This window comes from Typopeltis vanoorti, chromosome 25 (assembly GCF_054136105.1).
Source record: "Typopeltis vanoorti isolate ZY-2024b chromosome 25, IOZ_Tvanoo_1.0, whole genome shotgun sequence".
Classification (NCBI taxonomy): Eukaryota; Metazoa; Arthropoda; class Arachnida; order Uropygi; family Thelyphonidae; genus Typopeltis; species Typopeltis vanoorti.
This window is the reverse complement of record NC_143573.1, coordinates 68,263,025-68,287,890: the sequence shown is the minus strand read 5'-3', so window position 1 is coordinate 68,287,890 and position 24,866 is coordinate 68,263,025. Positions and strand designations below refer to the sequence as shown.

The following is a 24,866-nucleotide window of genomic DNA, read 5'->3' as shown; positions in this document are numbered from 1 at the left end:
TACACTGATAAACTGCTCATTGAACACTTCAACTAAATCCTCTGAATTGGTTACCAATCTGCCAGTGTCATCAATTAGCATATACATATTAATCTGCACTTGTCAGAACTTCAATATTATCAGATCATAGGTCTTTTACAGCACGTTTGACTGCATCTGTCCACTTAGATCTTGATATTTCACTTCCTGTAATCTGTTAATGGTCTCCCTGCAATCTTATTATTAAACAATTTTTTCTTTTTTGTTGAAGTTTCCTTTTCCATTCTGTTTAAGTGATCATACCACGTCTTAATTTTTCATATGATTCTGATTGATACCATGTTTTCACTGCTCTCAGTTCTCAGAATACTCATATCTTTAATCTCTAGTCTGTGATGAAATGCTTTATCATTAACCATCCCTCAGATTAAACAGATAAAATTGGTTTGAATGCTGTCTTGTATACAACTGGTTTAGTTTTTGATTAATGTTCCTGTTATTCCATATAAATTCACTGGACTTCCCACTATACCAAATATTCATATTCTGATACCTAATTCTATATATATATATAATTTGCATCTTCACTAAACCTTGTGCCTGAATAGTTGAAATCTTTTACTCATTCTATAAGTTCTCCAAACCATTGAAAATATCAGGTTGCATCTGATATTTTCAATGGTCCCTCTGTTTTCATAGATTTTATCTTTTTATTGTTGATTTTCATGTGAAGTTTATTACAACAGTTATTCACTTACAGTTAAGGGAGACTTGCACTGATTTGTTTAGGAGTATAGCATCATCTGCATAAAAATAAAGAGCTAAAAACCAGCTTGCCACAGTACAATGGATGAAAGAATTTCAAGGAAGAGTGGTCATTAGTATATGGGCTATATACTTAAGAAAAAATTGTTGACATCAATGACAGATTGCATACCTCGAATGAAGAAGATAAAGTAATTTGGAATCAAATGGATGACAAAAGGAATGAAAGGATAATTGTAGAAGAAAAATAGATTATGGAAGGCATATAAAGAGAGAGAGAAGTGGAGAACAGTTGCATGAGGAATATAAGGCTGAGGCTAGAAAAGTGACTAGTATAGTAAGGAGATAAAAATTAAAATATGAGAGGAGACTGTCACTGCAATCCAGGAGAATCCCAAGGAGTTTTTTCACTATATATATATTTTTTTTTTTAATTTTTTTTTTTAATTTTTATTGTGAACATAACAATCTTATGTACAGGATTAACCGGTTTTTGGTTCTCTGCAGTCAGGCAGAGAGGCTGCATGCTCATACTCTTGTTGAGGTATGTTACATTGAAGTCACTTATAAGGCCAATTACATTTTTTTTTTTTAAGATTAAAGCCATTAAGAGTTATTTTAATATGATACTGTATAAGAACATAAATGTGGAAGAACATAGGAGTTACTATAGCACAATATTATCTATTAACATGAGCGTGCCAGCTGATTAATTTTTGCACTGTTAAGCACAACAATCCTTCTTCCCCCTTTCTTTGGGGTGGGGGGATGATGTCACTTCTGTGCTGGAAAGTGGATTATGATGCAGTCGCCCTGCTCAGCCAGGAGTTGATTCCATGGATTCCAGTCTTGGTGGAAAAGATCTAAGGTGTTGTTTTGTCTATGGTGGTGATGCTCGTGTAGGATCCGACTTCTCACCTTTTGTTTGAAGGCTGCAATGAGTTGGTCAGTTGCCTCTCTCTGTGAAGTTGCTGTGCTGTCTGGTCTTGTATGTCTGAGGTAGAAGTTGTATATTACCGCTTTCGCAGTGATGAAGAGGTAATTGCAGAATGAATGGTTATTTGACTCCGCATGGACGAGATTGAAAAAATTCTCTTCAGTATGAAGACTACCACAGGTGAGAGCTGCCGTTTCCCGAGACAAACTGATTAATTCAGTGTTGACTGGGCATTCCAAGTAGATATGCCGGACTGTTCCTAATTGGTAGCAGAACAGGCAGTTATCTGAGACATTTGAGTTAAATTTTCATAATATAGTAGGAGTGGGTAATATATTGTGCCACATTCTCCACTGAATATCTGCGTCAGGTTTGATGGCTCTTGTGCGATATGGTAGGTCCCATTGAAATAGTGTTTGATCAGATGATGCAGGATTTTCCAGTAAAGTGCTTTGGTTCGTCTGTTGTGTTAGAGTGTTGTAGATCTTGTTGGTGTTGTTTTTTCACTATATGACGCGTAGGAGGAAAAATTACAGTTGATGGATCACTCTGCTGGATGGAAATAGGAATCAGGCGACCAAAGCAGATATGTCATAGTTGAGCTATTTAATGATCACTTTTTTATTATTATTATTATTATTATTGTTCCGGGCAACTCCAAGGAGTTGACAGACTCATCGAGGGAGGCCCTAACATCATGTCAAGAACAACTGTTCGACATTCACACAGTATCTATCATACCTTGCCTTGAACTCATTCACGGTGGTAGCACCCACAACAGACTCTGGAAGCTTATTCCACTCATTCACTACTCTCCAAGTAAAAAACCTAGCTCTAACACCCTTGTCAACCACGCTCTTGCCCAGCTTCCATTCATAGCCCCTAGTCCTCCCACCACCAGTCATATTTTCAAAAATATCTTCTGGATCAATCTTATAGAAACCCTTCAGTAATTTGAATGTCTCAATCATATCACCCCTCCTTCGCCTGTCGACCACAAATAGCCACAGCATAGCATAGCCACAAATAGGATTCATTTTCCAATTACCATTTAGAAATGTGCCTACGTATCTCTACATATTTCTACTGACATTGCCTGTCAGTGAAGAAGTTTATTATTGAATACCATTTCTATGCCTTCCTTTTCCTGATCTCTATTTAAGTCATCGTGCAGGATCTCTACACCACCTTCAATTACTATTGCTTTTCCTAGTTTTGCAATATCAGCAAACAACTGAATCTGAATATTTCCTGTTACGTCATTTCCTATTATTATTATATTATTATTGTTATTGCGTGACATCTCCAGGGAGTCCAAAGACTCATCGAGGGAGCGCACCTACTCTACAACTCTCTGTTTCCACCACTCATTCCACCAACTACAATGAACTGCAACTACCATCATCATCATCATCATCATCATCATCTACACCAATGCCATCTACTACCCACTACCACCACTAGTATTTTCACAGACAATCACAAACAACCATGCCCACAGCGGGATTCGAATCTGCAGCCTTTTGGCTGGAGAGTGGTTAGTGTATTTCCTGTATCATTAATATACAAATTAAACAACAGAGGATCAAGTATTGAGCCCTGTGCTACACCATTAGTCATCTACTTTCTCCTGGATTCATCTCCTTCATAAAACATCCTTTGATATCTGTCCATCTGGCACTCTCTGATCCAAATCACCAGCTTCATATCCATCCCCATTTGCTCCAATTTATCTGAGAGAGTTCTATGTCGAATCCTGTCAAATGCCATTGTTAAGTCTATGGTATCACTGAGTAGCCATTTCCCTTATCTAGCTCCATTGTTGCTTTATTATAAAAAAGAAGTAAGCAGATTACTTAGTAAGATCTACTCTTCAAAAACCATGTTGTCCTTTATAAAGTATCGTATTCCTAACCTCCCCTGTCCTGGATTCTGTCTTTTATCAATTTCTCCAATGCCTTAACCATCACTCCTGTCATGCTGATTGGCCTATAATTTGCCATCTCTCTCTCTCTCTCTCTCTTGGGGCCTCCTTTGTGTAGTGGGACTGCTTTCACTGCACTGGCACCTTCCCTGTACTGAGGCTTAAATTAAACAGCTTGGCCATAGGATCTGAAAATTCCCTTCAAATTTTCATAATACTTTGGCCAATATGCCATTTAATCCCATAACCATGCTTGCATTGAAGTTCTGCGATATTATAAGCATCTCCATTTCTTCAACCTTTATTTTCCCATCAGTCAATGTTGTATCTGACATTGTAACATCATTGCCTGGATGGTACACACTTGCAAAATGATCACTCAGTAATTCAACTGTTTAGTTTGCTTCAGTTACCTCCCCACCATCAGCACTTTTCAGTCATCCTTGCATAGTCCTTCCTGCTTTTACTTTGCCACATTGTGAAAGATCAGCAAGCTTTCTTTCATAATTAGCTTTGGCCTTAAAAAAATATAACATAAAACATAAAAAAATCAGTTGTCTTAATTCTAGAATCAATTTATTCTTGAAGAAGAATCACAAGTAGTATTATCCTTTCTAGATATTCATGTCCAATGCAAAATCACTGGCTCTTTCCACATCAGTCTATCACAATTCTGCTTTCTCCAGACACTGTAGACACCAGTCATCTACTCATCTTAAAATTACCAAATAGTTACATTTTGTTAACACAACATATTCTTCTCTGAAGGACTTTCCAACAAGAAATTTCAACTGTTAAATAAACTTTATCTCTGGATGGCTACTTCCTGAAGATGATTAAAAAAAATTATTGATCATTTCTTTTAATATCCTTTAAATGAAAATGAAACACTGCAATATTCCAGTATCTTTCATGAAAAGTATAAATGTGTTTCAAGGATTCAGAGGAAGGTTCAGCTTATTGCCACCTTCAAACATATCAGTCAAACTTTATCCTCTTCTAAACTCAAGCTTCTTCTGTGAGCAAGAGGGTGAGGAGTGGTTTCTTTGCATGGAGGGTGGTTGAACCATGGAATGCATTGCCTGATGGAGTGGTGAGAGCGAGAACGGTCAATGAGTTTAAGGAGTGGTATGATAGACTTAATGTTTCTTAGGGGGGACCTCCCCTCAGTGAGTCTAGACTTTGTGTTTCTTAGGAAGAACCTCCCACGATGAGTCTTTTGACTCCATGGAGGCCTGAATAATAATAATTCTCCTTTTGTCATTTATAGTGGTTTTTCAGGGCCCATGCAAGTCTCATAATTTATCACACTTTGAAAAAATGGTCTATTCAATTGAGGAACTAACTCTGAATATCAGCATTATATTTTATTTATTAAAACTTTTAAAGTCCACCTAGTAAATGCTGTTTATCCCAAGAAACAAAGTTTCTGCTACTTGGATATCAGTCATGTTCAAAATGTGTCTAAAGTGACCCCACTATATTATATTCTATAAACATATTTTTGCTTTCAGCTGCTATCTGGATAAAAAAATAAAAATAAAAGAAGTCATGAAATTACTTCACATATACAGATCTATATGTGAAGATTATATGTAACTCATATTGTTTGCATGTCATAGTGTAAAATACTGATGAAATTAAGGATGCAATTTCTTGTTTGTATAATATACTGCTAAATCTATGAAAACAAAAAGGAAAAAAAAAGTTATCTATAAGTAAATTACATTATCTTTTATTATAGTTAGTTACTATGAAAATTCCAGATTGAGTTGTATATATATGTACATATATTTTTTAATTTATTCCTCCCTTCCCCTCCCCCCCTGTCCCAATTTCTCTAGCGCCATCTTCCTTCCTCCTGTTTGCCAGTCGTGGTAGCATACGCCGTATTTCGATGGACACACCAGATAATACAGATGTCTTTCTTCCTCTTCCAGAGATTTATAATGCAGTAGCTGTGGACTTTGATTATGCTTCAAGCAAAATTTATTATTCAGATGAAAAACTAGATGTTATCAGGTATGTGTATTTAAATCAGAAAAATCTTTTCACATATGCATGCACACACACACACACACACACACATACACACACACACATATACACACACAATAATGTGAATTCCACTCACAAAAGGTTGTAAATCTATTTCACCTTAGCACGTGAGTAGGCTGAGGATTATATAATCCTGAAATTCTGCTCTGGTAAAAAGAATGGTAGTCTTATACTGGATAATAATATTATTATTATATGATTATCTAGATGGAGTCAGAATATTCATCATAGGAGACCCACACTTTATACACACAATACCTATTATACCTCTCCTTAAACTGATTCACTGTCAGGGCACTCACAACAAATTCTGGCAATCTATTCCACTCACTCACGATTCTCTAAGAAAAAAATCTAGTCTACACACCCTCACTAACTACACTCTCGTATAACTTCCAGAGGTAACCTTTAGTTCTTCTCTCTCTCTCTCTCTCTCTGTATATATATAGATAGATAGATATTTTTATTTTTTGTTATTTTTTTATTTAACTTGTTAAAATATACATTAGACGATAGGTAACAAGGACTATTTACATATTATAAGTATATATATTACAGAGAAAGAAAACATTTTCCTTTTGGGTATACAATAGAGAATGCAATAAATGAATTCAAAATTTACAGTTCAGTTTCAGTCTGAGTTATCTTTCAGATGAAGCGTATTGTCATCGTCAATCCAGAAGAGGGTACCAGTTGGATTCCACGCCTCTATGAATTTTGCGACAGTTCTTGTTTCTTTGAAGTATTCAAGTTCCAATAAAGGCCTGCTTTTTAGTTTCTGACAAAGGATATACATGAGGGTTTGTTCAGTTTCAGTGATGGATGGGTGCTAGTTATTTCTTGTCTGTTTTAGGTAGAAGCTGTAGATGATGGCCTTAGCGTAGATGAAGAGGAAATTGCATGTTCTGTGTCTGTTTTCTTCTGTGTGGACTAAATTCCAGTAGTCTTCTTGGCTGTGGGCGTAATTACAGGTGTTAGAGGCACTATTCAGGGCATAGGTGATTATCACTTTGTTTGCAGGACAGGTTAGATATGTGTGTTCCACGGTACCTGAAACATCACAGAATAGACACAGATCCATTTCTCTTGGGTGAAATTTGTAGAGCTTAGAAGGAGTTGGCAAGATGTTATGCCATAGTCTCCACTGTATGTCGGAATCTGGTTTGGCATACTTTGATTTATATGGCAGATCCCACTGAAAACTGAGTGGCATATGCAGCCTTGTAGATGAGATTGTTAAGGATGAATATAAGAAGGGCGAGGATGGAGACACTGACATGAGGAAGTGGTATATTTTCTTGTAGTTGGAGGGAAGAATTGGAAGTGAGGCTTCAGATTGTACAAGATGAAATATCGGCCCCGAGCAGTTTCTAGAAGGAATATGGATTTCCTGAGGTGTAGCGATATCTGGATAGGCTTTTATAATGGAGGCTTGCAGCTGTTGATATTGCTTTTCAGTTTTTGGGTTCTTCATTGGTAGGCTTATGAATGTCCACTTTAGGGTGTGGGTTAAGAGGTCCCCTATGACTCTTATTCCTACCCAGTTCCATGTAGGGAAAAGAAAAGGCTGGCCAGTTGTGAGACTTTTGATGTTTCTGTTCGAAAATAGTGGTTCTGTAAGTACAGCTGACTCTGTTGATCCTGTAAGTGTGTGATGAGGTCCTGTGTTTTTCCATCGCTGTAGAGCATCTTTGTAAAAATGAGGTAGTTTAGAAGGAGATGGTGCAGGACTGGCCATTCAGAGGATTGTGTAAGTGTAAGTCCTCTGGTGGATGATTTCGTGATGTAATCGAAGGTGGTTACATAAGTGTGGTTGCATTGAAGTGTCTTTAGGAGGAGGATTATCCTGAAGGATCTAATCTTGTTTTCAAGGGAAATCAGGCCTTGGCCTCCCTTGCTGAGTGGCTTGCAGAGTTGAGGGTATGTTGTCCAGTGAGTTTTGTTCCAGAGGAAACGTTTGATTTCCTTTTGAATGTGGTAGAGAAATCTTCAGGAGGTGTGAGTACTTTGAGGGTATACCATAAGACACTCGCAGCCATCTGGTTAACTATTAGTACTCTTCCTCTAAGTGAAGACATGGAACGAACGCTGTTCCATTTACCTAGCACCTGTTTAAAACAGTTGTGCAGCTGTGTCCAGTTCAGTGTGTTATATATTTTGGTGTTGCCAAGGTGCACACCTAAGTATCTTTGTCCTTCGCTTGACCAGGTACATTCGATCGGAGAATGATTTCTAGACTTCCATCTGCCTGACCACAAGCCCGTGGTTTTTGCAGAATTTAATTTGGCCCCTGAGGCTTAGCCTTGATCAAGAGAAGGCTTTCAACAGGGTAGAGCACGAGTACCTTTATGAAGTTCTAAAGGCATTTGGCTATGGTCCTCTCATCATTGAAACAGTGCAATTGCTTTACAGAGAAGAACACTTCTGTTTAAAAATTAACGACAGGCTTACTTGCACTTGTCATATTCTCGATAGATAGATAGATAGATAATCAGTAGTCACATTGACTCGGTGATTGGATATGTTCATCTTTTTTGGCTGACTGAAACTGAGAAAATAGATAACAAGTTAATGTAATGGAGCACACAAAATTTTTCGTCAAAAATGATTTCTTCAGGCATGGTAACACTTAAAGCAAATTAAAAAACCATAAAAACACTGTGCTATTATAATAACAGACTTTGTGTGAATTGAAGTTAAGTTTGAATTGTCGTTATAGTTCGTTCTGTAGTTCTATTGTTGTGCAAATGCAAGCATATGAGATTACTCGTACGCCAGTATCTATTGGCAAAACCAATGCGAGTCAGGTAGACTATAACTAAGATTGCTGTTGATATGAGATGAGTCTAGAGCAATTTCTTTGGATTCAACTATGTGTTGTTCCACTTCATCATGACAAATATAAATGTTCAATGTTGCATCCCAATCTACTCCATGTTGGCAGCCTTCATCGTTTGTGTTCACTTAAAATTAGACGTGACTTGACCATGCACTTGTTCTGACTCTATTATATGAAATGTCTCTCTGACGTTCCTCTAGCCGTAGGAGGATTGACTTCTTGGTCTGGCCATAGTATGGCCTCCCACAATTACATATTGCCTTATATACACCGGAGAACTGAAGATGGTTATGAGCCTATTTTGGGTGGCTTAGAACGACCTTAGTTTTGGGAGAGTTGAAAAACACGTTTTAATATTAAATTTCTTATTTAATATTAAATTTTAATATTAAATAAGAAATTATTAAATATTAAATAATAAAAATTTCTTATTTGATATTAAATTTTAATATTAAAATTCTTCCTAGTTTCTGGGAGAACGAGCTGATGTAAGGTAAAGAAATATATCCCTTGGGGTTGTTAGGGATCTCTGTATTGTTTCACAGGTGCTGGTATAGTTGCCTCAATGTTTTTGGAAGAGTATCCATTATTTAAGAAAGTTCTTTCTAGATATGTTAGTTCATTTTTTTAGTTCTTCTTTCTTTCTTACATATAATACATAACCATAGAGATAGAGTTTCTGTAATGACAAAATATTATGAATGGCAAACAGATCATTGGTTGAATGTGCAAAGTCAGTAATGGCTATAACTCTAATTATTTTGTATTTATATCAATGGAAACAGATGGTTGTAGTAATCTCTATCCCAACTGGTGATACTATATTGCAGTGAGAAATTTACCACGAATAGTATAAGCATCCTAAGAATACTGCATTTACAAATTTTTTAACATAATATATTCTGTTAATTATGAACCTCAACTTATTTGTTAAAAATGAGATGTGGGAGTTCCATTTCAGATTGCTATCAATGTGCAAGCCCAAATACTTGACTGATTTTGTTTTTGACTAAGCTACGGTTACAATTTTGGATATCACTACATTTTGTTTCATGCCATTTTATGGTTATATTGTGATCTAGCTTATCTGTTAATGTGAAGTACATATATCTTGTTTTATTGGTATTAATTTTAAGACCATTATTGCTAAATGACTTATTTAGTTTCAACATATCATGGTTAATCCAATTGTTTAGATCCTCAAGGGTCATTTCAGTGTATACTAATGCTGTATCATCAGCGAACAATGTCATTGTTCAGTGATGATACAGCGAACAATGACAAATTTTTGTATTTACACAGATCATTAACATATATTAAAAATAAGGTGGGTCCTAGTACTGAACCTTATGGGACTCTATATTTTATTATTTTTGTCGTGTATTAAATGTGCCATAGCTGATATATTGTTTTCTATTATTCAGATTGGATCTGAACCAATCATTAATAATTCCTCTAATGCCATATCTAGGCATTTTCAGTAGTAGTAGGTGGTCATGATGAACACAGTTGAATGCCTTAGATCAGGGGTTCCCAACCTTTTTGTTTCCTAGAGCACATTCTAAAATACTGATAGGGCGACGGGCACCATCTGTTTTTTCAAGCAAATTTTTTGAATTCTTTTGTTAAATGAATACATACAAAATTTACATTATAATCAAATGTTTTATTACTTAAAAGTTTACATTATATAAAAATTTAAATATATATACAGCGTGTTCGGGATAAATTTGACATATTTATAATTAATTATATTTTTCCGTAAGTTACATGTATTAACACACACTTCTCTTCATTTAAAAGTTTGGACCCTTCTTCATTCATATACAAGATGTCAGAAAGGATGGATAGCTGGAACCCACCTGAATCATGGAAGAGAATAACTTGTATCATGATGATTCGTGCCCGCCATCAAAATAAGGATATTACGACTGCTGCCCAATGCTCCCTGAATACAGTAAAAACAATCAGGCATGAACTAGAGACTTGCAATGGTGACTACGAGGATGTAGCAAGAAGAAAGATCCCTAGCAGACGATCTGATTGCGTTCGTACAGCAGAATTCCTCACAAATCTGCAGGAACAGGTGTTGAAGAACGCTGGCATTGGAATTCGGGCTTTGTTCGTGGAGTTGCTAACTGTAGTCAAGCCCTGGATAACAAGGGTAGCCAATGGTAGGCCGTATGTATGGCAGCAGGATTCGGCCCCTTGCCACACCTCTGGGAAAAGTCAAAAATGGTTGTCTGAAAATTTCTACGACTTCACCAGTCCAAATGTTTGGCCTCCAAACTCCCCAGACCTTAACCCCATGGATTATTTTGTATGGGGCGCAGTTGAAAAAGACACCAATCGCACTTCCAGTAATACAAAAGCCCAGTTAATGGATAAAATTAAAACAGTTTTTGCGGCCCTTCCCAGGGAGACTGTAGCATCAGCTTGTTCGAGGTTCCGAAGCAGAATTGAACCTGTGATCGATGCTAATGGTGGTTATTTTGAGTAAATCTTGTTGATAGTATTGTAATTAACTCTGCCTGTAATGTTTTTTTGTCAATTCATTAAATTTAATAGATACAAAGAAGATTTTCTTTTTCCTTACGAAACTGTCAAATTTATCCCGAACACCCTGTATGTAAGTTAGTGTGATCTTTGGCATTGCATTTCATTGGCCAGTGCTTCATAAGTAAGAGAATATGATGATATTCCAGTTCTTAAACTGGAATGAACAACTTTGAATGCGCGTTTACTTTACATTGTATGCGTTTAATACTCTTCATGTGTCATTAACGCATGCGTCATATAGCATGCCATGAATTGTTGCGTGATTATTTCAAACTATACGCCACACGGTTGAACAGCAGTGGGCACACACAAATTGGTCGACGGGTGCCATGGTGCCTGCGGACATAGGGTTGGGAACCCCTGCCTTAGATATATCAAGAAAAATGGCTGCTGTGTACATTCCTTTATTTATTCCAAATTAAACTGTTTTATGGAATCCCAATAGTGCTTTTTTTGGTATTGTATTCTGATATTAAACATTGATTAGATGTGTAAAAGAATATGGTATTTAGAGCTATTTAATCCTTTTTTTATTAGAATTTCAATAACCTTTAAGATTGTGTATAGTATAGATATTAGTCTGTAATTTTTTATTTCAGTTTTGTTACCTCCTTTAAATAGCAAAATAACTGAAGCATTCTTTATGTGTTCTATAAATTTTCTGTGTTCAAAAGATTTATTAATAATATATGTAAAGAACTTTAACTTACATTAATGATAATATTTAGTTTTTCGACATTTATATGGTCACATCCCATTTCTTTTTTTAATCTGATTACTACACTTTTTACCTCATCTTCATTTAATGCGTATAGATACATGGAATTCTTAATCCACAGAAGGTGACTCATGTACTTTATCCTCTCTGTAGGATCAAAATCACAGTATTCAAAGGACTGATCTCTGGGAAACACCACTGGTCAAGTGGTGTTTCCCAGAGATCAGTCCATGTTGAATACTGTTCAACTCAACATGTTGGGTTGAACATCTCTGTTCAACTCAACATGTTGAGTCTGAACAGAGATGTTCAGACTCAACATGTTCCACTTTCTGATACCTATCCATCAGCCACTCATTTATCCAAGTTTATATTCTAATCCCATATTCTCCAGTTTATGCAACAACCTTTCATGTGGTATCCTATTAAATGCCTTAGCAAAGCATCCATTCCCTTTATCCAACTCACTTGTAACATTATTAAAAAATATTAACAAAATGCTCAGACATGATTTCTCTTTAGTAAACCCATGCCATTCCTTGCAAAGTATAGCTTGTTTTTCCACCTATTTCTGTATTTGAGTTCTTACCAACAAAAATATACTTTCACTATATACTTTATGTATTAATTTTATGATCTTATTTATATAATCAAACTTTTGCAGCTCATAAATCGATCATATTATTATTATTATTATTATAGACAAGCTGATATGAATGGTTCTAATGTAGAAACAGTAGTTTCTGAAGATCTTGTAACAGCAGATGGAATATCTGTGGACTGGGTTGCCAAGAACCTTTATTGGACTGATACTGGTCGTAATGTTATAGAAGTATCAAGGGTTGATGGTTCTTCAAGAAAAGTATTGGTAGATTTGGATCTTGATGAACCTAGAGCTATTGCAGTATTTCCTAGGAAAGGGTAAGATTGAATAACAAGATTTTATCTTTTGAATAATCATAATCTTTTTCTTTGTTTTTTCAATTTTTCAGTAAATTTTGCATTAATTATTGAGAATGCAGTATTATTAATGGTTTGAACTAAGTGAGCCATGAAACATGATATACCAATGATATGCATTTGGCCTTTGGAGGAGCAGGAGGGGAACAGTGCTGCTGCATAATTTGCTTTCTTTGCTGTATTATCATTATATTATTATTAACAGACTTTAAAAATCAGTAAGCTCATTGTGGAACAGGTCACTCATTCAGCAAACTTGAACTCATTCACATCTTCCACATGCATACCACACATTCTGGTAGTACATTTCACTGATCACATAAAAAATCTGTCTCTCACACTGATACAGTCTCAAGAGATGAACCCTATGTTTCCTCTCTTATCCTGCACTCTATTACAGGCCCACTCCACATAAGCTTTAATTGTAAAATACACAACCTTCAGCATCAGAAGACTCATTGCAAAAGTCCCATTTTACTTAATGCCTGTCATACAGCAATTTAAATTCATTCACTGACACAGCTACCTCCAGGAATGCAAACCACTTTCTAACACTCTTTGAGCAAAAAAAAGAAAAAATTCTGTTTTACTTTAGCTGGAAAGAAAGAAAAAAAAAAACAGTCCCTTTCTCTCATTGGTCCCATGTGGTTCTGTAATGATTCATGTATGTTATTAGTATTTTTTAAATAAATCTAGAGCATTATTTCATAATGAAACCGCTGACATGCCACTTTTCATTTAATTTCTTTTTTTTTTCTAAGTGGCTCCCTCCCATCTAACAACAAAATGTTGATTTGTTGTTAGATGTTGTGAACCTATAGCGCATTCGTACTGTGGGTATATTAAGGATTTTTTACATTTTATTGATTTTTAATATTTTTGCATTATTTATTTTCTTTTTTACCTAGGAAACCCTTCTCTAGAGACCGAAAACAGCGTTCAAGCTATAATAAATTTAGTTTAATCTTTTATCCAAGTGTGAGCAAACAAAGTACTATCTTGCCCCAGTCCTGAAGATATTTTCAGGCACAAACTTTGTTTGCTCACACTTGGATAAAGGATTAAACCAAATTTATTATAGTCTAACCAAGTGAAAAATAAACTTTCAACATCTTTCTCTAAATCCAGAGTAATTTAATAAAAAGGTGGCACACCTTTTAGCAACTCCTATAGGTAAAGATGACCTTTCCATTGCTTCTCCATGGTATCTCCACTTCTGGGCCTGGCTCCCACTGAAGAGATCTCAATAAAGGTCGAAACTAGTCTGGATAGTGGCCCTTCCCTTAATGCATAACATTATACATATCCACAAGGAGATGTGTTTTGCATTATGGGAGATACTGAGATAGGAGTGATGTTAGCTTGGTCCACCTTTGCTACGAGTTGCCTGGAGTTGTACTACCTTACCGCAGTCCTGAAGATATTTTCAGGCACAAACTTTGTTTGCTCACACTTGGATAAAGGATTAAACTAAATTTACTATAGTCTAACCAAGTGAAAAATAAACCTTCAACAGTGTTCAAGCCACTTTAGGCCTCCAATAAGCAATACTTGGCCAAGGCAAATCTTCTCCTACTATTCCATGAACTGTTGACTGTATACCTTCTCTGATCTTTTGCTAGGACATCAGGAAAATACTAATCAGTTTTGATATTAATAAGTCTCCAAGTCATGATAATATTCCTCCATTCGCATTAAAACTTTACTCCAGAACAACCATGCTATATTGCCTCTTCAAACTGTAATACTCATTTTCATCTGTCCAATAGCTTGGAAGCATGTCCTATTGCTCTGGATTCAGTACCTCTGAAAATAATTCAAAAGATCATCAACATTCAGCTGCTTCACTACATGGAGACTCACCAGATGCTGAGTGACTGGTGATCCACTAGCTGCTTAGTTACTGGCAAAATACATTTTAGATTCTGCCATTTTGGCTCTGCAGTAGATCTCCTAGCAAACATCACCTACCTTTCAACTCAAGCTATGGAACATTTTGGACAAATTCAAGTGTTTCTCTTGATATTTCCTAGGCATTTGATTAAGTTTAACATTGTGGCCTTCTTACCAAGATACTATTTTATGGTATTTCACCTATCTTGTCTGAACAGATCAGCTTCCTCTCCAGTCATTCATTGCTGGTCATGGTGAATGGTTTCCTTTCATAATATGTTTCGATCATGCTTGAGTACCTTAGGACTCTGTGCTTTTATCTACATTCTTCCTCCTATACATTATGGATCTTCTCTCTCTCTCTCTGACTTCCATTCCAATTTGTAGCTTTGCTAATTTGAGAATACTCTATTCTTTTTCATTCTCAAAATCTTGTAGTGCTTGAATGATTTGAACTTCAAGATCCTCTATGACCAATGCCTTAAACACTAATCTCTTTATCATTCTTGAGTGGGTTAAGAATAATCTAGTGAGTTTTACCAAAATGCAATCCTCTCTCATTTTTCAGAAGAATGGTCATGCTTTATCCTCCCTTATTTTTCAGAGTATTCTGCCAACCAGGATCAGTTTTCTCTTCTTGTTGAATTTCACATGTAGCCTATCCTGGAACAAACACATCACATCACATCAGTAGCCTCTTCAACCTCAGAAATCTTGGTATCATTTTCATTCTAAAAAGTACTTCCCTCCTGCTCAACTCATGACACTTTATAAATCCCAAATCCACCCAACCTTAGAATATTTTTTCACATTTGAAGCAATGCACCTAGGACTTTCCTCAGAATTCCTGACTGTATCCAGAAGAGAGCGCTATTTGCTTAATTGATGACTCTCTCTCTCTGGCTCCCTCCAGACACTTTCCGTAGATGCTCTGTTGCTGCATTATGTCTTTTTTATAAGTATTTCCATGGATGCTGCTCAGTTGAACTGACTACTGCCATCCCTGCACTTTTCTTAAATCATCTACGAACATGGGAAGCTGCTGGTCAATACCAGTATACAGATCAGCTCCAGACTTACTGAATCTCCCTTCATTTCCAATATCTCTCCACTTTGGAATAGTCTTTCTTATGCTGTTTTCCCTAATGATTACAATCCTCACCTCTTCAAGAAACACATTAGTGAATTTCTTTATTCTCTCTAACCACTTGCTTGCACACATCACTGTCATGTTGTAGGTCTTACGTCGTAGGTGTTATGTGTGAGACTGAAATAAATAAATAAATATGAATTTCTTTGTCAAGTAAATTGCTTAACCAAGATTTTTTTTTTTATTTTAACAAACTCCTGGTGACCTTCTTAGATGATCCTATGCATTTACTTTAGTTCTGTGGAGCAGCATCCATCGAAATAATTATAGAAAAGACATAATGCAGCAGCAGCAGCAGTAGGGCTTCTATGGATTGAAGCCAGAGAGAGAGAGAGAGAGAGAGAGCTGTCAAGATGGATATCAGATGACTGATATCCATCAGTCATCTGATATTCATGAAATTATTAGCCATCAAGGCTAATAATTTCTAGTTCTTGGTTCAGAGGCTGTTCATCAAGAACTAGAAATTATTAGCCAAATGTTTATAAAGAAGTATTATTATCATTATTACATGACACCTCCAGGGAGTCCAAAGACTAATCGAGGGAGGCCACCTACTCTACAACTCTGTCTCCACCCAGTTCTCCAACTACAATCATCATCTACACCAACGCCATCTAACGCCCACCACCACTAGTATTTTCACAGACAGTCATAAACATCCATGCCTATGGCCGGATTCAAACCCACAATTTTGGCTGGAGAGCAGATTGGCTAACCACTCGACCAACCAGGCCAGTAAAAAATGGATATAGTAAAAAATGGTTCACAAGATCCTCCATAAAAATGTCATTAAAAAACAAAAAAAAAGATTACAAGAATGCCATCTCCATACCCTACATTAGGGGAATTTCAGAAAAAAATAGATAGAACACTACTTAAATACAACATTAAGACTACTTTCAAACCTCCCCAAAATTAAGAAATTTACTGAGCTCTTCCAAAGACCTCTTCCATACCTGGCACACCCAGGAGTTTACAAAATTCAATGTACCTGTAACCTACCTTACATAGGGGAAACGGGATGCACCATCCCAATCAGAAAAGATGAACACAAACAAAACATTAAATACCTCCACTATGGAAAAACAGACCTATCAGACCATGCACTCAAAACATGCCACAGAATAGACTGGAAAGGCTCCAAGTCCCTACACTGCACCAAAACTTGATTTGAAAGAAAATTCAAAGCAGCTTGTAAAATGCTGAAACATTATCCTAACCTGAACAAATTATGGATTAATCATTCCAAGAATATGGAGGACCCATCTACAATGTATAGCAACAACAACAACCCAAACAGAAGATCTCAATACAAGAGGATTTTAGAAATGTTTAATGTAGTTCTGTTTATATTTTGTTTTTACTTAAATTTTATTTTATTTCATTTCATTTTTAAATTTATTTTAGTTTTTATATTTCATATTTTATTTAATTTTTTTCCTACAAGAGGTCAGGTTCGGTTAAATAATTAACAAGCATTTAAATTCATCTTACTTTTGTATAGTGCAGTGTCATATAGCTTGTATCTTATACGTATGTATTTTTTTCCTGATGATGACCGCGATACAGAGTTCGAAAGGTCGAATGTTACTTTCCTAAAGTAATTATTCTAATGTGTTGTGTCTCCGTAAATTCTTCACTATGAATGCTGACCACCGTGTAACCTTAAAAGAAAGAAATATCCACACAATCTATCATACCTCTCCTTGAACCCATTGAGAGAAAAAGCACTCAACTGACACTGGCAATCCATTCCACTCATTCACCACTCTCTAAGCAAAAAATCTAGTCCTCATACCCCCTACTGACACATCTCTATTCAACTTAGAGGGATGACTCCTTGTTCTTGTCCCTCTAGCCAAATGCTGAAATATTTCCCCTGCATCTATCCTATAAAACCCTTTAAGCAACTTAAATGTGTCTATCATATATCCTCTTTTTCTCCTATCAACAAACTTCTGCAATCCACACACCTTCAATCTATCCTCATAGGACACTTTCTATAGGCCACTCACCATCTTGGTCACTCTCCTCTAAATCCTCTCCACCGCTTCCACATCCCTAAGAAATGCAGGGGACCAGATGTGAGCACAGTAATCCAGATGGGGGCGTATCCTTATAAAGAGGAATTATCACTTCCTTATCTATGCTTGTTAATGTGTTCTTCACTAGCCAAGTAATCCTTACCTTAGCAATATATCCTCTAAACTTTAACTCTCTGTCTACTACCACCCCTAAATCTCTTGCTTCATCTATTTCCTGGAGTACATTGCCATCAATGTGATACATAGTTTGTTATCTATTTATCCCAAAATGTATTACTTTACAATTCTTGACATTAAACTGACACCAATTAACTTTTGCCCATACTGACAGCCTATTTAAATCTTCCTGCAAGCTCGATTAACTGTTACTCTACCTAATAATGAAGGGGATACAAATCCTTTGATGTTTATCTGCCAGTAAGCGAAACTCTAAGAACTAGGACTAAGATCTATGAGTTTTATACCGAAAAACTATCGGCAAATCCAAGTGTAAGTAACCACTTGGTTACTTACACTTAGATATTTCCTTACTTACTTCCTTATTTACTTACAATTAAGTAAATCCAAGTGTAAGTAACCGAAAAACTATCGGCAAATCCAAGTGTAAGTAACCAAGTGGTTATTTACACTTGGATTTGCCGATAGTTTTTCAGTATGAAACTCATAGATCTTAGTCCTAGTTCTTAGAGTTTCGCTTACTGGCAGATAAACATCAAAGGATTTGTATCCCCTTCATTATTATTAAGGTTGCCAGAAAAATAGCCTTTTGGCTTTTATTCTATGTTACTCTACCTAATTTCGCATCACAGCAAACAACTGAATATTTCCTTTCAGGTTATTACCTATGTCATTTATGAACAAATTAATCAGCAATGGTTCCAAGACTGAACCTTGTGGCACACCACTAGTCACCTGTTTTCGCCTTGATTCTATCCATCCATATATCACTTTTTGATATCTATCCAGAAGCCATCCTGTTATCTACTTAACCAGTGTCGTATCCATCCCTATTTGTTCTAATTTGCATAACCTACACAGAATACCACAGTGTTCCATGTGGTATTCTGTAATATGATTTTGCAAAATCCATTAAAATCATCGTGTAGCCATTTCCTTTATCCAACTCAGCTGCTACTCTATTATAAAACATTAGTAAATTACTAAGGAATGACTGACCCTTCAAAAAGCATGTTGACTCTCATACAGTATCATATTTTTATCTACCCATTCTTGAATTCTCTTTTTTACCAATCTTTCTAGTACTTTTACCACCACTCTTGAGATACTGATTGGTCTGTGATTTGTTACTGTAATCTTAGAACATCTCTCATGTAAAATAATAATTTTACCCTGTTTCCACTCCATTGGAACTCTATTAGAGCTGAGATTTAAATTAAACAGCTTAGTCAAAGGCATTGCCAGTTCCTGTGCACATCATTGCAAAACCCTAGCTGATATCCCATCTAATCCCACAGCTGTATTTACATTGACATTCTGCAATATCCAAAGAACCTCCTCTTCTCTGCCTATCAACCAACCTCTGCAATCCACAAGCTCTCAATCTATCAATGTAGGGAGCATTTTTTACATCATTGACCAACTTAGTCACTCTCCTCTGACCCTCTCCACAACCTCTCCATCCCCCAAGGAATCCAGGTGACCAGACTTGAGCACAGTAATCCAAATGTGGAAGTATCAACTCCTTATAAAGGGGAAATAATAACCTCTTTATCTCTGGATGTTAGCATGTTCTTCAATAACCAAGTAATCCAATGTGCAATCTTGGACACCTTAGCAATGTGTCCCCTGACCTTCATCTCCCCATCCACCAACACTCCCAAGTCCATAGCCTCACCAATCTCTAGGAGTACCATCCCATCAATGTAATACACAGCTAGTAATCTTTTAATCCCAAAATGCATAACTTTACATTTTTCCACATTGAACTAACATCCATTACTTTTTGTCCATTTTGCCAGCTTATTTACATTATCCTGCAAACTCTTAACATCAGCTTGATTTTTTATTGCGCTAACTCTGCATCATCAGCAAACAACCGAATATCTCCCTTTAAGCCATTTCCTATATCATTTATGTACAAATTAAACAACAAAGGCCCAAGCACAGAGCCCTGAGGCACACCACTGGTCACCTGCCTCATCCTGGACTCTGCTCCTCCATATACCACTTTCTGGTATCTCTCCCTGAGCGATTCTCTTATCCATATTACCAGTATAATATGGATAAGAGAATGGCCATACCTATCTGCTCCAATTTGCACAACAGTATTCCATGGGATATCCTGTCAAAAGCCTTAGCAAAATCCAGAAGTACAACTGTGTAGCTATTTCCTTTGTCCAACTCAGATGTCATTCTATTATAAAAAGTTAATAAATTGCTAAGGCAGGATCGACCTTTAACAAAATCATGTTGGCCCCCTATAGAGTATCATATTCTGATCCACCCATTCTTGAATTTTGTCTTTAACCCACTTTTATTATTATTATTATTATTATTAATACCCCCAAGACCTCATGGAGTCAAAGACTGATCTGGGCGGTCCCTTTATCACATGCACAGCTCATCATACCGTGTCTTAAACACACTCAAACTCCTTGCAGACACTACACTCTCAGGCAAGGCATTCCAATCATTTACAACTCTGCACGAAAAAAACCTGCCTCTCACTCCCCTACTCACACCCTCTTTATACAGTTTCCAGGGATGACCTTTGGTTCTCCCCTGATCTCCCACTATTTTCTGTAGAACTACTCCAACATTGATCCTATAACAACCCCTTACCAACTTGTAGGTCTCTATCATATCTCCCCTCTTCCTCCAGTCTACCAGACTCTGCAATTTACATCTTCTCAATCTTTCCTCATATCAACATTCCAGAGGTCAGAAACTACCTTAGTCAGTCGCCTTTGGACCCTTTCCAACATCTCTTCATCCTTCTGAAAACCAGGTGACCAAATTTGGGCACAATAGTCCATGTGTGGCCTAATCAAAGCCTTATACAATGGAACAAGAATCTTCCTATTTCTACACGTCAGTGTCCTCCGCATCATTCCCAGAAGCCTTTGTGTTTCCAATACTTTTACCACCACTCCCACGATGGTGATTGGTCTGTAATTAACTACCAGAGTTTTAGACCTACCTTTATGCAAAGGAACTACTTTTTCTTCCTTCCACTCCCTAGAGACCATACCAGAGTTCAAACTTAAGTTAAATAACCAAGTAAGAGACGTTGACACTTCCTTTGCACAATCACGCAACACCCGAGCTGATATTCCATCTAAACCTGCAGCAGTGTTTGCATTTGATGGAGTGGTGAGAGTGAGAACAGTCAATGAGTTTAAGGAGTGGTATGATAGACTTTGTGTTTCTCAGGAGGGACCTCGCCTCGATGAGTCTTGATAGATTTTGTGTTTCTTAGGAAGGACCTCCCACGAAGAGTCTTTTGACTCCATGGAGGCCTGAATAATAATAATAATAATTTAAATTTTGCAATATACTAAGTACCTCTGATTTATTAACTTCAATATTCACATTAGCTATTGCTACAGATACAGAGATATCGTCACTTGGGTGATAGTCTTTTGAAAAGTGATCACTCAGTAACTCTATTACATCTGAATTGATTACCTCAATACAATGAGCACCCACTAAAGTTATCCTTCCGATGGCATTCTTTGGAAGGATAACTATTAGAATAACTATCAGAATATTATATTGATCAGATTATGTTTGGAGAAACTGATATGGCTCTGAATCTTGAAGTTATGGTGGATGAGAGGTCTTCTTTTAAAATTCACATAGCAAACATAACTCAGAGGATAATTGTGATGTTATCAGGATTATGGAATGTAGTTATGAGGACCAGTAAGGATAAGAAGGAGAGTGTAAATATGAGAGAGACATTAACTTCCTAATGAGTGTTATAAGATATTTGTTGATAAAATTATTTTGTTATATGGGAGGGGAAGAGGACAAGAGACATCTTTGGAAGTTAAGTTTGTTTGCAGTTAAGAAAGGGTCATGCCTTTCTAGAAATTTCCTCTCACACAGCAGTGGTTGATTAAGTGATTGGAACAGTTTGCCTTTTGAAGTGATAGATGCGTCTAGTGTAAATGAGTTTAAGAGAAGCTATAACAACTAGTGTGGGTGATGTATGGCCTCCCTCAATGAGTCCTGGACTCCCTGGAGGTTTTTGACGATGACGATGATAACAATATATTTTTATTTTTAATATGATATTAATTTTTATTCAGCTGAAAACTAAATGGTGACCACTTCCTATATTTCATATTTCCTATATGATGCTATGCTTTGAACCAGTCTGATATATGACTCTTACCAATAACACAGTCAATATGACTTTTCATATTTTTTGTTTCTCTCCATGTGAATTTATTATTTATTCATTCATATCTTTTTTAAATAAAAGATACCAAGACATTATATACTTGGTTTAATCCTTTATCCAAGTGTAAGCAAACAAAATTTGCACCTGAAATATTTCCAGGACTGAGGCAACTCATATATAGAAGCTAATGACTTCACATCACTTGCCTTAGTATCCCATATTGCAATGCACATATCATTGTGGACAAGTATAATGCTATGCATTATGGAAAGGGACACTACCCAGACCTTTATTGAGATCTCATCAGTCGGAGCCAGTAAGGTTGAAGTAATGCAGAAATCATATTTTCATATATGAGTAGACAAAAGAGGTCACAACTTATTAGTAAAATACTCTGAATTAGAGATAGCTGTTGGAACTTTTTCCACTTGTTATACTATAAATTAAAGATACCAAGAAATTATATACTTGGTGCAATCCTTTACATGGGTTTAGATGTTGTGTTGGTCAACTGGATTAAGGATTTGCTGTCTGATAGGTATCAGAGAGTCGTGTATGGTGGGACAATATCAAGTAGCCAGAAGGTTACAAGTGGGGTCCCACAGGGCTCAATACTGGGATCTGTATTATTTAATGTTTATATCAATGATATTTTCAGTGGATTGCAGGGGGATAATCAGTTGTTTGCAGATGATATGAAGCTGTTATTGTGAAGAAGGGTTATTATTAATAGTGCAGATGTGGCAGCCCTACAGAATTGCCAAGAGAATTTGAATAAACTAGACAGATGGGCAAATGAATGGGGGATATCAGTTTAATGTAGCAAAATGTAAAGTCTTGAAGTTTGGGACACATTGATGGGAGGCTGCATGCTCTGTTGGAGGACCTCTACTGGAGGAAATAGGGGAGGCAAGGGATTGGAGGGTGATGATTGATAGAAACCTGAAATTCAGTGAACATATTGCAAAGGTGGTGAAGGTAACCTGCAGGATTGCTGCAATACTGAGAAGGATGGTGACCTGCAGAGATAAAATAATTGTCATTCCATTGTATAAAGCCATAATCACACCACACTTGGACCATTCTTCTCAAATTTGTTCCACAAGATTTGAAGGGGATAAATTAACTGTGGAAAATATACAGAGGTAGCTAAAAAAGATGGTATCAGGACTGTGCAATGTTAGTTATGAAGACAGGCTGAGGGAATGTGCACTGCAGAGTTTGGTAGTTAGAAGAAGGAGAGGTAATATGATTGAGACTTTTAAAATGTCGAGAGGTAATTACAGGGTTGACAGTGGGGGAGTTTTTCGCTTGGTGGAACAGAGGGAAGGAGTGATGACAAGGGGCCATTCCTGGAAGTTATAAAAGGAAGCTATGAGCAAGAGGGTGAGGAATAGTTTCTTTGCATGGAGGGTGTTCAACTGTGGAATGCATTGTTTGATAGAGTGGCAAGAGCAAGAATGGTTAATGAGTTCAAGGAGTGGTATGATGGACTTTGAAAATAATAATTATTATTTTCAAGTGTATGCAAACAAAGTTTGCACCCGAAGTATTTTCAGGACTGGGGCAACTCGTATATATAGAAGCTAATAACTTCACATCACTTGCCTTAGTATCCCCATAATGCAAGCACATATCCTTGCAGACTGGTCTGGGTAGTGACACTTTCCATAATGCATAGCATTATACATGTCTGCAAGGATATGTGCTCTGCATTGTCTGATATGGGATACTAAAGCAACTGATGTGAAGTCATTAGCTTCTATATACGAGTTGTCCCAGTCCTGAAAATACTTCAGGTGCACATATCCTCAAAGATATGTTCACCTAAAATAACTGATTATACTACCCAGACCGTCTGCAAGGATTATTATATTATTATTATTATTATTACTTCACACCTCCAGGGAATCCAAAGACTCATCGAGGAGAGGGCAACTACTCTGCAACTCTCTGTCTCCAGCACTAATTCATCAACTACAATGAAACGCAACTACACCAACACCAACACCATCTACTGCCAGCCACCACTACTAGTAGTTTCACAGACAATCACAAACATCCATGCCCACTGCGGGATTCGAACCCTGAGCTTTTTGGCTGGAGGTTCTAACCACTCAGCCAACTAGGCTGGCTTTGCATTATGGGATACTACATTATGTGATGTGAAGTCATTAGCTTCTATATACGAGTTGCCCCAATCCTGAAGATACTTCAGGTGCAAACTTTGTTTGCTTACACTTGAATAAAGGATTAAACCAAGTATATAATTTCTTGGTATCTTTAATTTATATTCAGCTGAAAAACTATCTGATCTGATTTTCCCTTTCAGTTGTTTCTGCCCATAGGTGTAGGCATTGCCCACAACATATTCCTAGTGAGATTTTCTCAGGGTAGTTCACCATTGCTTTCCCCAACCCCCAATTTTATCCAGGCTCAGGACCTGCATATGGCTGGGACGTATTCATGACTGTAATCTGTGTGTGTGTTCACGGGAAAAACTATAATCAAGTGTAAAAACTTCCAACAACATATCTTTTTTTTTTTAATGGAACATATGAATGGCTATTCCATGTCCTGAGCAGAATGGGCAAATTTTCCCAAAAAATTTGTATGGTATATTTCCTATTCTGTTTAGGTATTCAACCAGAACAAGATTTTTGGCTG

General features: G+C 36.7%; 1 protein-coding gene across 1 annotated transcript in view; it reads left to right on the top strand.

Annotated features, from left to right (window-relative positions):
- LOC150092820 (low-density lipoprotein receptor-related protein 4-like) overlaps positions 1 to 24,866 on the top strand; it is a 1,164,745-nt gene that overhangs the window by 988,251 nt on the left and 151,628 nt on the right. The window contains exons 28-29 of the mRNA XM_090414290.1: positions 5,450 to 5,627; positions 12,482 to 12,700. Of these exons, the coding sequence (XP_090270416.1) occupies positions 5,450 to 5,627; positions 12,482 to 12,700 (397 nt within the window). The remainder of the gene's footprint in view (positions 1 to 5,449; positions 5,628 to 12,481; positions 12,701 to 24,866) is intronic.